The following is an 18,143-nucleotide window of genomic DNA, read 5'->3' as shown; positions in this document are numbered from 1 at the left end:
CTATTTATTACTAAGATTTTAAGTTGATTTGTTTTTCTATGTACTTAACGAATAAATTCATCGTTATGCACGCAGTTGCAACTGGTTAAAATTAAAAATTTACTGAATTCGGCTTGCAATGTTGTCAACGGAGAGCGGTAGATAGCCCAAATGGCAATGGATGAAAGTTCAAGTTTTTTGCATAAAGTCTCCACAGCTATAGCGCTACACAAAATTCTCTTTCATCTGATGCCATAATGGAGCGCATTTTAATGCTTGCGGCCCATTAACTTTTCATTGCCTTTGAATAAATTTTACGACTACCTTCAGCCATATTCTGAAATCAGAATCAAGTGTACGGGCAACAATTCATTCATTACTATTTTCCACCTAAAGTCACTTATTTACAGTAAATTACAAGTGTAATCAGTACATTGACCAAACAGCACCTCAAAAGGGTAGTGCAGGGATATTTTGTCACTTCTGATTTTGTGCCAAAATTCTGCAATTATTTCTTGAAGTTAAGTTACCTCACTTTAATTTTTAATGGAAAATTAACCATTCATGTCTCATTAGATACAAAAATCGTCCTTAGTTTTTGTAGTACAGTATTATTTGGAAAGTTATTCGTGATTTGTAAAAATTCAAATAAGCTATTAATTTACAATTCACACATTCTTAACCAAAGCTTATGAAGATTTTCTGTTACATGTTATGGATATTAAATCAGAATTTCACACAAATTCATACGTTACGTGATCAAATATATGATGTCAAATGCAACCCAGGGCATTTTTACTCACTCTTGCACTAAAAAAATGTTAGAGATGAATTTAAGAATTCAAGAAACATTTGTATTTAGAACACAAATCGGTGGTGTTGGTGGACTCCAAAATTCGGCAATTCCATAGTTCGTAGTCAACAAAAAAGTCAAAGAAGTCTACCAACTTACGGTGGTTAGGAGGTAATGCGCCCGCTTCACGTATGACTTACTAACAGGTCGCGATAACTGCGCTGCTTTGTCCTACCTTGTCTTTAAGGCAGAAACACTACACGGCATTGAGAGTCACTATTAAAAAATGCTCTCTGTTGATTGGCCAACATGTAGCCAATCGCTGCCGGGAGAAGCTGCGTCACCGATCGTGCAGATCTGCAATGATGCCTGCGCGAATCTCCCGTTCGTTGTTTTGCCTGTCCGTAAGACAAGTAAACAATGTACCTAAAGCAGAACTATCAGATCAGCGTGGATCGGTTTGTTTTAAATTTGCCAAAAGATTTTTAACCCCAGCTCTGGGTGGATAAATTGCAAAATGGTTGTCCAAAACTCAATAAGCTCTCGAATCCTTACACCCTTCGTTTCTAAGCATAGAAGATGGTAATCAACAAAAAACCAAAAGACTACTAAGCGTACTGGCGGGCGAATTTGTGGAAAAAGTTACACTGACGAAGTGTTTTTGGTATTTACGCCCGACATGGAACCCTTTTCAAGCGAACTATTTAACCTGATTTTACTAATTGTCCACGGAATTATTTATACCCTCTTCAGAGAATTAACATGTCATGTTCTCCTTTTTATCTGAAAAGTGTAATTCCATGTCGCATTTATGAAAAGGACAACAATCACACAAGATTAAAGAAAGGTCAGGTAAGGACAATCGTTAGTGCAAACTATTCAAATTGAAAGAAGTGGCTGACAATCACTCTGAATGCGCCATCTCCGTCTGGAACTCATGTTCGTCTACTAATCTAGACACCTGAACACCTCTCCTGAATATCATCGAGTAGGATTGCCCTGCGGCCCTCGAATAGCAACAGAGGAGCACCAACGCTTAGTTAACCTCAAGCATGACACTACTTTGGCTCATTCTGAAGATTGACAGTTTCCATGTCTACGTTGTGCATCAACTTGACCAATCCATTCCACGGAGGTTTGGGTCGTCTAAATCTACCCGATTTCTCAACAGCCAACATTTTGATATCAATAACAAGAAAATACCTCACCCCTCCCACTCTCACTACGACGCCTGGCATTTTGCCACGTTCTGTCTCCACAGACACCACCGATGCCGCCAATCCAACAATAAAGAGCGCAAAGATGTCCCATCGAGTCCCAGTACAGACGCCAATAAGCACAAAAAACGAACTTAATGGAAGCTAAGGAAAGCTTGCAAAGCGGACAGTTTTCCAACCCAACGCGCTTCTTTGCCTAAGGTACATCAACTTCCGTCTCAGTGGCTATCCGGAGCCACTACATCTGGATACTGCCTCAGACGTCACTATCAAATTAGAGAAGCTGCGGAATCAAAGCGGCAAACTACAAAATCCACCATAACATTCGAGTCGTCACCTGTACAGGTGTGGCCAAATGAAACTTTCTTGAGAACTCTGGTTCTGTGTATCATAAAATGATACAACATTCCCCCGAAGGTGATACATCACAAAGGGCATCCTCAACCTACTTAGTTCTGACTTGCTCGAGCTGGATCTGGGTCAGGTAATGATTTTAAGACACTCACAATTAAACACGCTCAGTTGGAGCACCCGGAAATAGTCAGCGGCAATCGTCAATAAGGTCGTCTCAGATTCCCACTTTATCCAAACCATCCGCTTCCGCGACGGGTCCAACAACGTGTTGGCGTAGACCATGTGTTTCGTCAGGAATAAGTGGCAGCCTTTGCTTACCCATAAACGACTTCAAACCGCTATTCTATCCCCATAATTTTTTTTGCAACTTCCAAGGTCGCCTAATGAGTGGTTATCGTGTTGCTTTGCCTGCTTCGCTACGTTCGAGGGTACTTCACAAATTTAATACCAGTCACCATGGCTTCAACCTCTTACCTCGGTCTAATGGGTGCCTCTTCGTAGTGGCCTGTGATTGTAGCCAACAACAATGGAGTGCCGTTGAGGATAGTCACTCCCTGTCAATTCATTGACAATATAACAGACAAGCCACTAGGGGAAAACACGAGTACTGTTGCCTTACAAATGTTTCCACTCACACCTTGGACAGCACCGAATAACTCTGTACGAAAATGACAATCACCAGCCAAAGACTTAATCGGAAGTAAGCTTCGCTCGCTTTGGCTGATCCCTGGAAGGATTTCACACAAAGATGAAAAGTCACAATCAACGTCAGAATCGGGAACTACATCCGCAAGAGACATTGCACCCAGATGAGTGTGTGACACAATGAGGACCCTGAAACGCAGTATGGTGCTCTACCGACGGATGTACTGTTGGACACCTTTTAGGTACCTCTTAGACCTTTGGACTCTGCTTTGCAGAAAACCATGGAGAAAAAGGTCTAGGTTGAGCCCTCCACTGTATTCAGACGGCAATTCTAAGGGCGAGTGAAGAGTGGGTCCTTAAAAACGCCATTGCTGATTTTATTAACGAGAGATGTTGAGGATGCCTGCGATCCTGGAAACAGCGTTTCTGTTTCTGAACCTTAGAATTTGATACAAGGTCAACTTCCTGAACTTTTTAAATTATTTCATAGTTCGAGACCGCTTCGACTCCTCCCTGATTAAACAATATTCACATAGCTGCCCTTTGAGTGCACAAATATCCCCATTAAGGCCACAGCCAATCCAAGTACTATAAATACCCGAAAACGGTGCCGATCCATAACTTAGCATTTCAGCCAGAGGGTGTGTGTGCCAGCTCCGAGATTTGGTTGTGCTTACATTGACACTGAAGTCTCCGTTTTCTCGAGGTTTTATGCTTTGGTTATGCTGGCTAGGGTCTCAACAGTATCTACCCTCACACAACTAAACACCAGTTGATGTCTTATTCTCGGTGTGTCATTGTGTAGGAATATTGTAATTCAGCGTCGCTCAAACTGACTTGAATTCAATTTTATTCCGGCCTTCTTACATCCCATAACTTCGTAAGATGGGATTTTGTATCTTGATAACATAAACACCTATGATTCTGAAATTCGGTTTCTGAGAATTCATACAACTTCGCTTTTGAATTTTGCCATTATGAGTGCCTAAAGCTAACTTGATGACGAGTTGAATATCTTGGCTCAGCAAAGTCGTTTAACAATGGAAGAGGCTTTGCCGTATACTTTAGGGCAAAGTTAAAGCAAAAGGGGGGAAATACTTGAATGCCTGAATGGGTGTATCTCGGCGGTTTCAGTTACGAGTGCTGCTTGTGACCGATTGACCTTAGCCCTAAGGGAGTCGTCAGTGGGCAAGTAGCATGACGCTCTGGAATGTTCAGAAATTGTTAGGAACAGGAACATTTTTCTGGGGCTGCAGGCAACGCCACCAATTTTAAGCGATTTGAATAGGGTGCGGGGACGGTAGAGCCAAAACACGTGCATTAACTTTGTTGTCGAGGTACATTAGCGGTGCTTACAAGGTGGTAGTTCCGGGTGCTAAGTTTCCAAATGCCATCTTTACATGCATCTGACTTATATGAATTGCATTATATTAGCTTCCTCCTGCCCCTTCCCAAATTTCATTATTTTAATTATTTTCGTTGCCAAAGTTCGTGGGTTCACAGAACAGGCACTTCAATTGTTTACTTATTTTTACCCAGTTTCACAAAAAATTTTTCTATTTCACGGACAATTACACTGACCCTTCCACAACCTCACCCTCCCCATTCCCATACTTTAATCAAATGAATGACAATACCAGACGAGTATCTTGAAGGTGGTTGGCCTGACAACAACAATTCGGCACATTTTGCGGTTAGGATCCGAGCCCGAGTCCTAGTTCGTGTCTCAGTCCGAGTCAGTGAATTCAGTCGTGCGTGATGGGCACAACAGATTGACCGTGACCTTTGGCCTTCTAGTAATTATTGGCAAACTTGCAGTTGTTTACCCTTGCGTTATCTTAGCTATTGCATTCCACCTTTATACGCGTTTGTCAATATGAACGACTGAAATATAGCCTCTAGAAAAAGTCGAATATTTCAATTCTGTCCGTTAAATGCTCTATTTGAGTATTCGTGTATTAACAATATAAAGAAAAAAACGATTGTTCTTCACTCACTTGATGTATTGCAAACTGCTAGATCAAGACCCAATCCAGTTCCACAGATACGGAAGGAGGTTTGCCCTATGTGCTTACCTATCACAACGTAGGGTGATTTCTTACGGAGGTGGGTACACGTTCTGCTTAATTACAGTGAAACAAACAGCGTGTTTCATGCTCTCGTACTGTCCATGTATGCGTAGCCAGGTGGGATCCTATTGCCGCACAACAGAAGATGCCTTTTGCAATATGTGAGAATGGTGTGATAATAGACTGCAAAACATGTCACTTTTACGCCTCACTTATTGTACAAATCTGTTCTAAGTGGGTAGGTTTTTGGTTATGTTGATCCAATATTTAGGAGATACTCGCCACCGTTCCACTTTTGAGAGGCGTTGCTTAGGTGTGATGAATGCATATAAGCGTTTCTTTTAAATAGAATAGCCTCAAAAGGAACAAAATAATAAGGTTCTCTTGCTAATAAAACAACATTACTTAACCATGGAATGATTTTATCAATCAGGTGAGGTAACAACAAACTAGGGTGATATTTGCTGACGTCAAGTTGATGTCAAAGCAAGGTTTTGAGTTCAAGAGGAATTAGTGCAGTTTTTTACATTATAGCCCTTTATGCTTTACTATAACTCTGACTTACTGAATCATCGTTTGGCCCTTTTTTCAGCCCACGAGAAGGAAGAACTACTGCTTGTATTATTTACGCAATTATTAGCCAAATCTATGGATGAGAGCCGCTTATTTGAATCATTTTGGATTGTAGATACAAAATACTTACCTACTGAACTGCCATCGAATTTTGAAGAGATCTAGTTTAGCAGCACACGCAAAGGCTGCTCATCAAGGTGGTGTGTTGTTTGCTTTTACTTGTGTTGCGTGAAATCAACTACTGCACTTTGCATTGAATGTATAAAAGCGTTTGTCTGCCGTCGACGCGATGTGACATTTCAGGTCCTCAGTGCTGGGAAAGGGCAAATTCCTGTACACCACTAGTGCAATCTTCACCGCTTTGTCGTTGCCTGAATTTGGTATTGAGTTGTTCGGACAAACAATTTCCTTCAAAGCGTTTCACCAGTCCTTTTGACCGAAAATTGACTCACCTGTTTGTACAGGCATTGTAAACTCAATTTCTAATAAAGGCATTATCACAGAACGTTTTAGGCCGTTCATGGTAGCAAGTCAAAATTTCCTACTTGTTAGCACAGCTTGTGCCATTTCCCTAGAAGAGAGGTTGGTTAAATCCCAACAATGCGATAAACATTCTCTTGTCACCGCTATTCAAATTGCCATGTTTTTGAGGACCATAGTAGTAAGTCAACCAATTACTAAATATCGCATTTCCTTGGGAATTTAGGCGTAAATTTTTGGCAATTTTCTTAGAGAGGGGAAGAGATTTAAATGTTAGGAATGCTAAAAAAGTTTTAAATAAGTTGGCTAATTTATTTTTGAAGTTTTATTAAAACATTCATTTTAGATTTTACTATTGCGATACATACTTCGAGTTCATCAAGACTTCCCTGAGGTCGAAAGATGGCATAATATTAGGGCAGAATATGTATATTCGACATGAAGTAGGGATTGTACCTACTGTCATGGTGCGGAGGCCAGCCCACCCAGCAAAGGCACAACGGCGGACACCCTCAGTGGGCCGTTACCTAAACCGGGAGTGAAACAGCCAAAGTACTACATAGCCTCTCTTTTCTATTGAGGATTGTCTCCGCAGATCCCATTTGTCAACCTCTTGGGCCAGCTACTACAACATAATCGCTAAAATAAAGAAGCACCCACAAGCCAAACATGCCACTCATTAAATCTCCATCTAAATGGGGCGATAACTAACCACGACATCAATGATGCCTCCTGGCAATTCCTTCGGATCTGGATCCTATGCAGCTAGTAGAGAAGTAGAGGAGGTGTCGCGTTTTTTTACACATTTGGTATTTTTACGTAGATACGGTTGACAACTCCGTAACGATCTTCTCCAGATGGATCATGGCTAGTGTTGCTTCCATTGTTATATTAACTTACCTGCAGAACATGGCACTGGGGAAGTTGCCAAAGGTAGACGTCATTTTTAGCCCCTCTGTTGTGAGTCGTCATCCATCCTCCTATCCGTAGGGCGTGCACCTCTTCCGTCTCGTTGAGGCTTATTATCTAGTAGTAGGAACTAGGATAGATGTGTTATGGAGTGGGGTTTGCTTTCCGCTGCCACCGATGTAGTGCAGCGAGTCTTCTCTGAAGCCGAAAGAAGACATAATTCTGCGAGAGCATAGGTGCAATCGACATGCAGTAGGGTTTGGGGCTACTGGTGTGGCCTGGAGGCCAGTCCACTCGACTTAGGATGCAATGATGGGGACCCAAAGTGGCCCCTCCACGGAAAAGGAGAGTTAAGTAAACAAATAACCTTTTTAATATTCGGCGTTGCGCACTATTATTTGCACTGTCGAATGTTTGTAGGCAAGGCGGTATACGTCACACTTTTAATAAAGCCGTTGAAAATTGTTTTTAAATCCACCTTAGGGATATTTTGTAAACGGAACATTAAACGTCTTCAAAACTCATCTTTAGAACAAATGGATGAAGTTATGAGGTTACTTTTAGCGTCTTTTTCAGTGGGTTTAACGGAAGTTGGTCCTAGAAGCATTCATTTGTATCTCATTTTATTTTACCAAATGTCTGCTTGCCATGGCTGGACTCATCTGAGTGCCGAATACTAATACAAAGAAGCCATCACAACAGTAATGTTTTTTTCACTCGCTTGCACTTTCAAATTGCTGCATCCCCTTTGTAATATATATTGACATAAAGACTTACAATGTCCGTACTTTAACCCGTTTTCTAGCCATTGCCTTAGCTACAGCGCGCCCTCGCCCAAAGCGCGGTTTACCATTATACACAGGGATTAGACGCATTCATTAAAAAGTCTACCGTACGTTCTGGAGGTCACTGTTCATAGTTATGGCTTTTATGGGGGTTTATTAATGTTGATAATTAGAGGAGGAGAAAAGTTCTATAGTGCTTATCCTTACACCCCATGGCGCAATTCTTTGAACACAACAGTGCTATTAGACCACCAGAAAATCACAACCATTTGCTTTATTTTATCACAAATTTTAGACATTATTTTCTTTACCTTTTTTATGTGTGCGCACTTTCATTACGGTGCATTACTTGGCTAATTGCATTCACTTTTTCTGGTATTGAGAGGAGTCAGGCAGTGAGAAGCAGTGAATAGCCTGCAGTTGAGACACCGACGTACATCACAAGTGAATAGTTCGCAACACGATTAAATGCTGGGACCAATAGTGAAAGGGATTCTTGGCCCCTACTTTCTTGATTTCCAATCTAGCTCATATGATTGACCAACATGAAGGGCATTAGATACCTCGATGTCGTAGACATATTTCCATTACTCACGCATCTTCTTGCAAGGTTCGTTTCTTAAGCTATTTTTGGTCATTGTGGAGGCTTATGTGAGATAGAACTACCAATTTTTCATGTCACTATTAGTGGTGGGTGTCTCCAGAAGGCCACTACTTTCTGTTGGGAGAATCCAAAATAACTCAACGCTTTGTCTTTTAGAATTCTCGGTGCTTGACATTAACTAATCCTCCGTTTGCAACTTACTAGCTCGCTTCAACTCACGGTTTCTAATCAATTCAGATGAAACTAGTCTGGATTGCACGCAATTATGGACAGAAAATAGTAGTCGACTAAAGTGGGATTTTCTCGAAAGTGATTTCAAAAGAAACATTGGTTATTTCAAAGCCCGTGGATTTAAAATACCTTGCAAGATAAAAAAGGTTTTGAAGACATTAAATGCTATAAGAAAGTTAGGAAATCCTAAAAAATACACAATATTTTTACTAGAATCGGCAATTTAAATAAGTACTATCTTTTGTTCTTCCTTCTTCTCCCCCTTGTTTTTGTTAAAGCAACTTCACTTTTTCTTTTTAGACTCTTTGAATGTAAAGAGCTAGCTTACTCTAGTTTTGGTCTAGATGCAAAAAGCACTTATTCTTGCTAGATACATTGTACTACCATTGAATTTGCGCTAATTTTATCCATTTAGATCCTTCCCATGTAGCATTGTGGTCTGCAACCAATTAAATTTATGTTAATAATACACATGGTGGCACTGAGCCCAGCAACTTTGCATTAAGGAGGCACCAAAACAGCACATCGACCACTGCAATGGAAGTAAAGTCACAAGGATGAAATCTTTAGCCAAGGAAGTATTCACGGCAAGGTCTATCAGATCAGCTGGGGTGTAGGTGATTTCAAATGTCTTGTAAAGAAGCTTTCTTGTAAGGGCGTTGTATATTGTGCTAATTTTGAGATGAAGTGCGTAAATAGAGAGTCCGGGCAGGAAACTTAAATCGTGCGGCGCTTGGTTACCTAGGCTATTTCGAGCTGAATTGGCTTAAATAAAATTCACCATTCGAGATGGCAAATACGTGAAGTCCGGTAGATTAGCCTCAAGTTTGGCGTTATTTAGATTCAAATGCTTATCGACTCAGCTATATATTTTGGCATCTGGACCTCAACAATGTTAAAACAACATCCAACAGCATCAAATAAAAAAATACATTTTTATGAGGTGCTTACAAATTCTGCTGTTATGGTTATTGGAATAGGGTACTTATGCGAGTACAAAGGCTAAATGGAATCTTTACCTGCATCGGCTACTTTGGTCTCCACATTCTGGCTCGCTGGACGCTAGTTGTCGTCCAGCCATGCTTTCGGCTTCGTAGCTCTTCTGCACGCTAGGAAGAAATTTTCTTTCATATTGGTAGAGTTTATTGCAAGCCTAACAAAGGCTTAAGGCGCCAGTGTAGTTTTATAAAAAAATATCACAAAAATGAAGGCGAAGTCAAACTTGTAAATAAGGGGAACTTACTTATACGTGATTCAATATACATTGTTTTTGTTCAATGCAGACAAGTCATTACTCAAGATAACATTTTAGGCAGATTACACCGCATGGTATGGAGCTACTTTTTAACTTTCATACATATCAAGCCAAGCAAAGTGAAAATTTCGCTTTCCATCAATACAGGTACATCTGTTTTGCACAAATAAACCCATGAAATACCAACAAAGCACTTGGATTGCGAATCACAGGGCCAACCCTGGTAAAAAAAATCGGGACTAGTGGTTCATAAGACGGATCCCATTTTGGCCACACTAGAGCCCAACTGGAATTCGGTGATGATGCTTGGCCTTAAAACGGATTAATCCGAATCAGTGAAACTGCCAAGCAATTCCCGATACTCAGCTCTTCTTGCGATTAATGTAAAGATGTGTCCTTGTTATGCTTCACTCAGTTCAGAGAATTAAAACAATTCTTCGGTACTAACACACAACCGACAATGAATGTTCAACTGACTAGATCTGACAATTTATTGACAACTCAATAGAAGGAATTGGATTACATGCAGGTAAAGACGAATAAGCTGATGTTTGAACGGTGTGCAAGTACAGCAAAGCACGTCACAAACATGACGAAACCCGGCCAACAGCAACTCAGAGGGATTAACACAACGAGACCCTGTACCAACACACGGAAGTGGTAATGAACCACAAATTTTTATACAAAGGCACCAAGAGGGCTACTGCTCGCGACCATGGAGATCTATTTTGCCCATCGCCGCAACTACGTTATTTTCGTCCTCGCCTTCCTCGTCTTCTTCAGAGGACGCCTCGTCGGCTTGGTCATCATCATCGTAAACGCTATAGTCACCCCACTCTCCCTCCTCATCGAGGATCTGTCTCTGCCTTCCAAAGGCATACTGTCGAGCTGTAAGGAAAGAGAGAAACACATTACGATGGTTTCACCTCATTCATTTTCATCTCTGGCTGCAAAGGAAAGTAAAATTTATGCATTCCGGTTTTTATCTAGTGTGGTGATTAAACCGGGGAGTGCTTAAACTACCGACTTACTGGTGAAGTATTTATCCTCTTCCGTAAAGACAAAGGGGCTCGAAGTAGGTTTTTGTCGAGTTGCAGGAAGGAGTTCGATATAGACAAAGCAGATTTGATGGCAACCAGTTGATAATACAAGAATAACAGGTTCCCAAGTCGTATATCTTCTATGCAACCCATTCATTTCATTGGTGTCGATCAGCTTGGAAAGTCTTGACATCACTGAAATCTTTTCAGTAACAGCACCTTTGATACTTTACATATCCATATGTGGATATCTTAAGCTATCTGGCCTCCTTGTCTTGTCAATTAGTTTCAAATGATTTACTAGTGCCGGGAGATCCTAAAACTAATTCATGTGTAGCCAGAGATTAATAATTTCACTGCCACCAAAGTTGCTTTCAGCTCATTCCTCATTTAGCACGCTTTCACGAAGAAATTTCCAAACGGATTGTCTTAAAACATCGAAAAATGTTCAGTGCACTGATTAGTTACACCTAACCCAGATACTCCGTGACGTTGCTTCAAAACGCGAAAAAAATCTGGGAAGGGTTCAGATGAAACACTCCACCCACCGACAATCGACTTTGGAAGCCAAAGAAATGGGAAGTAAAATTCAGTGACCTAATAAGCGGTGTTGTGAAAAAATGAGTTTACTTTACACAAAACAGGATTATCAGCAAAGTGCCATTTTGCCTATAGACTTCCATAAATTTGGTCGATTCTTGCGAAAAATGAAGTAGATTGGAACTTTAACTATCTGAAATATTCAAATTCAGAGGGGCAATCAACCACCAATAGGACGCAGTCAATAGTGATGTAAGTGGAGTCGATATAGAAGTTAAAAAATTATTAACTAGGCGGATTCCACGCTCACGACGATTGAATAGAGTATTCACCTGAACAAAACCTCCTGGAAGATACATCCAGACAAGGTCCGTGTTTGTAAAGTATGCTCCAACGGAAGTAAAACAAGTGACAATAAGGCGGCTTTTTGTTACAGCTTCCATGAGACGCCCACAGGCATGGCACAAAGCAGAATCAATGGCCCTGAGGCACGAACCACCTCAAATGTCATCTTCAAATAAATGTATTTTACTTTTCTTTCTGACACAAATAAGAGGTGGATGAAAAACCTTGAATTTGGAAGATAACAGAAGAAATGAAGTAGGGAATCCAAATCTAGACATAAACGACCACTGTAATGATTGAAACAAAATCTAGGTGAATTAACTTTTATTGTTGCCCTTATTAGACTACGAAGAACAACCTTTTCGCCAAAAATCCCACAACCATTAACAGTAGCAGATGAAATATTAGAAGCATATCACTGAGCTTCACTGAAAACAATCAGCTCTATTCAACGCTCTACGCTTCGTGTCGTAAAGAGATTATATCAACAAAAATAAATTCCACATGGTAAATGGTAAAAAGGTATTTTAAGCTCGTGGACGTTTTCATTTTCCCACGAATCGGCCTCAACGCCGGCGGAATGAAGATCTGCTCGAATTACCTCTGTTTCTAGTCCTACAACCCATCCACACATAAAGCTATTTCCCAAGTTCATATGCCTTGCAACACCTTCGGAAGCAAGTACTGAGCTTTGGATAATACCATCTATGAAACCACTCATAGCATTACCAATAATCTCCCAGCACCTTAATAACAGACGATCAATAACGTTGAAACTTCGTCTGACCACGTCATGGAAAATGAAATACTCAGCTCCTTTTAGGGTCTTAGTAATGGTAAACGCTTCCATAAAACCCAAAAAGTACATCACGTCTATTTGATATGGATCAATTTAAAGTGATGAGTACGTTTTGCCGGGAAACAAAGTACTCGACCTCTTTGAAATCTCCAGGATAGTTAGACAGTGTGGTGGAGACCTACTTGAAATGCTTAGGCAGAAGGCCTGGTCCAGAGGGTGACCGCACTTTGGACATGGGATGGGCTGGCCCGGCGCGTACTTGAAGCCCTTGCGTTTGGCGTGTTCGTCGCAGAAAACGGCTTTGCATCGCATGCAGGCGTTCGACCCAATGCGGTTACAGGAAGGGCATTTAAAAGTCTCCGATTCTAGGCGCTGGCAGCTGGCCTGAAGAGACGTACGATTAGAATGGAACATATTTAACTGGTGGTATTCGCAGCCATAAGTATTTAGTCTTCAGCAAGTAGGTCCTAGTGAATAGTTTTGTCTGCAGTCCATTAAATTCACACATACGCACAACCGGTACGATATCCACTACCTTCTTGTTACTTTAAACTCTCAAGTCGTAAATCGCAGTTTAACCCTGATAAACAGGATTCGACCCTCTTACCAACTTTGGCACACACCAGTTAGTGAAGGTGTGGTAGCAGAACGTACCATCTATAAATGGTTTCTACAAGTAGTTTGATTACGGTAATAAACTCCTCAACAAGAGAGGTGCATCACGTTTAGTAATTCCCTCTATTCTTGATCATAAAGGTTCGAGGTTAACATGTCAGGAACAGCTACCAGTAATGTTGCGAGGTGGGAGTGATGCAGCAATTGGTTGACATCTACATCAACTGGGAGCAACACTTCATGCCCTGAAGACTATCCCAGTTTCGTGTGAGGTAGACCACAAGCTTGTTTCGTTGCAAAAGAGTGCTACATTTCAATGGTGAGTTCTTCAACGAGTTAAACGTTTTAGGTAGCTTTTGTAATTATTTAGAAGGAAGCCACATGTACGTATTTACCAAAAAAGGGTTTTTCACAAGGCCTACTTAGGAAAAACCTTGTACCAACAGCATCAACCTTTCACCAGCTTTTCTTTTACTTAACTATTTTGTTTTTTTAACTTAAAAACAAACAGTAACTATGGCCTATCCTCACCAAAACGTCATCAGTATTTAAAGTTAGAGTAGTTTCATCACATAACTTGGTTTCGTAATTACTAACCCACCTTTTTGATCTCACAAAAGCAACAACAGGCAAATAAACAAAGCATCAGATTAAGCGTTGACCATTCAACGCTAAACTTCTCGCATTCTTCTGACAAATGGATGTTTGTTTTAATTGGAAGCACTCCATTGTAATTCATTTCTTTAATGTACGGCCCTTCATTTTGACGTTTTTTATAAAGTAACCCGATACGATTGGAGTAAAAATTTTCGTAATTATGCAGCCAAAGATGCATCTCCCTCTGGTCGCCCACATAAATGGTCCACGTTGAAGATTAAGTTGCTTTTCTGAACTGATTCGACAAACGACATTCAGAAACCAATACCCGCCGTTACAGTAGAGATAGTAACACACCCCAGCAGCAACAAAAAACACCAATAGCAGTCAAAGCGAAATCCTAGAGGAAAGGTGGAGGCACATGGAAAAGAAGTAATGACAAAACACGATCCTCAAACTGCCCTTAATCACCTTAACTTCAGTTCAAGTCCCTTACACGTTTTATTTTCAAGCCTAGAACTGCAAACAATCGAAGCTTCTAGTATCTCATCGCAACAAATACTTCGTTAATGATTTAAGCTAATTGTTCCTAATAGATTGCTCTTATGACGATACTTGCAATCAAAAAATATCATAAACCACCCTCCAATTATCTACAGGCTTGCAAAACTGGTCGGATTCAAAATACACAGCCTCGTAAGGACTCCCAATAAATGGCCAAAAGTAGTCAGAGTTAAGGGTAAGAGGGAAAGGGAGAATTGTCGCACCTGATGTTCAAACTGGTCGTCACCACAGAGGTGCTTCGCGCAGAAAGCGCAGGTGAACATGCGGCCACCATGCTCGGAGATATCACGGTGGCACTCCACGCAGATGGAGTCCTGCATAGGACAGGAGCAAGCGTGCGTCTGCAGGCATGTCAGTCCGTGGCACACCCAGGCCTCGCAGAAATCGCAGATTGCGCCCTGTGTAGGTAGGGAAAGTACAGGGGAGGAGTAGGAAAATAGCAAACCCTACCACTAGTTTTGAAACCTTTCCGACGACTAATAATAGTTGATGTAGTTAGCATTGAAAACTTCCTTGCGGTGCCATCTTTTTAGTGGATAAGCAAAGAACAAAACCACAATTAATAGCGTACACTTTATAGATTGGTGTTGATTTTTAAAATTAACTATCTCCCATTGGGATGAGCATTTAATGAGTTAGTTTTTCCCTTTGAAGTGATATTATTCGCCAACTCCTGCCACTCTCCCACGCAAATTGGCAAAGAAGTGCACACGATTATCGGCTGTACATCTGATAGAAACGACAGTCAGTAACCACCCAATCTTCACTCCTATTTGCAGATTTATTCCAGTTTTCTAGAAGCTAACGAAATCAACAAATAAAAGTAGATGGGGTCGATTTTAAGGTACTCTCAATGAACTTCAAGTGTGGAATGAAATAGAGGAGGGAACCAGAGAGTTCATCCCCTAACTTGAGGAAGTAGGGACCGTCTTTTCAACTACCACAGTAAATGAAAACTACTTTTGGAATAGCTGGCCCCCCAGTTAAAATGTAAAAATCCGAATATACAGTGAAAGGAGGAACGTTAGAAGAACCACCGGTCGGGTAAACAACCATATTCAATTGTGTAAGGTTGAGCATAAAAGAATTACTCCAGAGTCCAAGGGAAGAGGATATAGATGGGCCCTTATCATCAATTTTACTAAAGCCTTTCTGACAATCAAAAAAGAGGTGAAGCGGTTCTTCAGTCCCACCTTTTTGGGAGAACACTTGAAGTGATTGAGCCCTGTTTGGCATATTTGATGTGACTTTTAGGCTTCTGAGAGCCGTTGGGCAGACTACACCGCTTCACAGCGTTCTTATGGCTAAGCTGGTTTTTACGCCTGCGTTGAAACATTTTAACAGCATTTTGCCATCAATACATTACAATAGCACTACCATCAACGGGTACGTGATTAGCAAGCCCTATACAGATGACTAAAAGCTTCCCAATTGCAACTTCCTATGAAAATTTTGCAATTTATTGGGTGGTCGAAGAATCCGGATGCTAAAAAACAACAGCGAAAACTAATCTAAAATGAAAAATTTTGGAAACAAAAGACCGTCGACTAACTTCTAATGTAGCAACCTAGTAGGAGTAAAAAAAGTGTGGTTCGGAAGAGATGGGGACACTAAAACGGTAAAACCCAACTGAAGTGCCACTATTGAAAATGACAGTATTGCATTCTTAACTTAATTGTAGTACGTGAGAAGGTTCCTCAAAAGGCATACCTTGTTTTTCAAGGCGTTCATTGGCATAACAAAATGAAAGCCATAACACTAAGTTAGCACAAGAGTTGGTTAAGGGCTAACACCGGGAACTTCAAATGGGTGAAGTATTGGAATTTGACCATTAACGATAAGGATGAACGGCTGCAGCAAGCAAGGCTAACTTCTTAAATATTGATATGATGGAATTTTGCCTACATAAAACAGCCAAAAGTTGGCAGTTTGATCAGTTTTAAACACAATTTCTCTGTCGATTATCAAGTTCAGGGAAAAAATTAGCGACTTTGAACTAAGTCCGCACTTCACAGCATAATCATAGCAGTGGACGTCACTCAGTTAAAATGGACTACAATTGGTACAACACCATAAGCAGCTTCCTTCGTACAGTAGTGTAACAAATGCTCCCAAGCTCTGATCCAATCTACTTTAGGTAATGAGCAGAGACCTGAAAAGCATGACTCGAATCTATCTAAATAAACCAGATTTCAACTATCGAGAAAACTGCCCTCCCCACCCTTTTTTTTCCTGATAACGACTGAAATGAGTCTTCAAAAAGCCTAATAGTTTAGATTCAATGTACTACGAAAATAGACGATATGGAATTGTACGAAATAGAATTAAGCCTTAAAAATGAAAGTCGGACAAGCTACTCTTCAAAATAAATGAACGACCAACTTCTGGATTTTGGATGACCATGGTTCACGAGAAAAAAAGAATGCATATCATTCCGGAAGATTACATTTTAGAAAGAAAAATACCTTTAAGTGATACTGTGGGTCAAGCATTGGAAAGGGAAATGTTATTTCCAAAAAAAGATATGTTATGACTTTTGAAAAAGGTACTGAGGTTCCGTAACCATTTCCTGCACCTTAACTTATAGTAATTCACAAAAATCACAGTCCATTATGTGTAGGAATACTTGACACATTTGCAGTTCTCCAGTTGTACAATTAGCTAATTCATAACATTGGCGGGCTAACCATCAAGAAAACTAAACTAAAAGCAGCCTTCCACTATGGAAAAGCAAAATGCCGGTTAATAATGACCCAATTCGCAACATACCAGCGGTGTAAATATGGATGAAAGATGTGATACTGTTTAGACAATATAAATCTACGTACCTAGGTAGTTTTCATTTACCTATTTGATGCAAACGACATTTTCCGTTGCGTAGATAGTACTTCAGTTTTATTAAAGGACCTTAACCCTACGCCTATTTACCTGAAAGAGAAACATTCCCAAAAGGTCATTTCTATTCTTGAAATAAAACGGCGATAGTACAAACCACACATAAAATAGCTGTAAAAATCATAACCTACTAGAATAGGCGCTTGGCAAATTAAAAATAAATCTTTAAAACAAATTATTCTCAATTTAACAAGGTTACGTTTCAGGAAAGCCAAACAAGTGATTTTTCCCTATGATCTTCATTGGCTTTGAAGTGAAAGAATTAGGAACGCTGTTAAGCAAATAGTTTATGACAAGCGCATATTTGGACAATAACCGGAGGTGACACGAATTTCTGACTTATCTAAGTTTGCATAAGTTTCGCCATAATCATTCGACCCACCAAAAAAGATTTTGGAACATGCTCAGCGCCCTCCGGACACTATTGAAAGGATTGATAGCAATGTTTAACTGGTATAAATCATATTATTTCCATGCGAAATAATATAAACTGAAATATCCGTCAATCACTTAGGTCTAAAAAACTGACAAAAGTGGTGCAAGGGAGATGTTTCGGAGTGGCTCACCACCATAGCCAGACCGGTGACATGCGCAGAGCCGTGTTTTACAACGCAATCACCCTTCGGAATGCACTTCTGCTTGCCGCATTGAGCGCACATCGGCAGTCGCTGCACCGCCCCGCAGAAGTAGCAGAAGGCGCGGTTCTTCTGCATCTTCTGGCACTTGTCGCACTCCATGCTGGCATTGCAGGGATGATTGGCTAAGGGAATGTTAAAACGACTTCGACGAATCTCTTTAAGTCGAATCTTATTCTTTTCTGACTTCTTCCTCTGTCCGGTCTTCTTCTTGGGCAT

The 18,143-nt window shown here is 40.6% G+C and overlaps 2 protein-coding genes across 2 annotated transcripts in view; both read right to left on the bottom strand. All coding sequences in view use genetic code 11, as the record gives it.

Annotated features, from left to right (window-relative positions):
• The window catches only part of EGR_02672 (hypothetical protein), a gene marked incomplete at both ends in the record, with an annotated part of 6,444 nt that extends 3,819 nt beyond the window's left edge, over positions 1-2,625 (bottom strand). Inside the window, 3 exons of the mRNA XM_024491921.1 lie at positions 932-1,003; positions 1,082-1,170; positions 2,496-2,625. Coding sequence (XP_024353736.1) covers positions 932-1,003; positions 1,082-1,170; positions 2,496-2,625 — 291 coding nt within the window. The remainder of the gene's footprint in view (positions 1-931; positions 1,004-1,081; positions 1,171-2,495) is intronic.
• Positions 2,626-9,654: 7,029 nt separating this feature from the next.
• On the bottom strand, positions 9,655-18,143 carry EGR_02671 (Zinc finger protein 330; the record flags this gene model as incomplete). Its single annotated transcript, XM_024491920.1, has 5 exons — positions 9,655-9,748; positions 10,599-10,782; positions 12,801-13,002; positions 14,598-14,792; positions 17,856-18,143. 5 exons carry the CDS (start codon positions 18,141-18,143, stop codon positions 9,655-9,657), a joined length of 963 nt encoding a protein of 320 aa, XP_024353735.1.

The sequence above is a fragment of the Echinococcus granulosus genome (genome assembly GCF_000524195.1).
Source record: "Echinococcus granulosus chromosome Unknown EG_S00012, whole genome shotgun sequence".
NCBI lineage: Eukaryota > Metazoa > Platyhelminthes > Cestoda > Cyclophyllidea > Taeniidae > Echinococcus > Echinococcus granulosus.
Note: the sequence above shows the minus strand (reverse complement) of the source record. Positions and strands in the feature narration are given on the sequence as shown.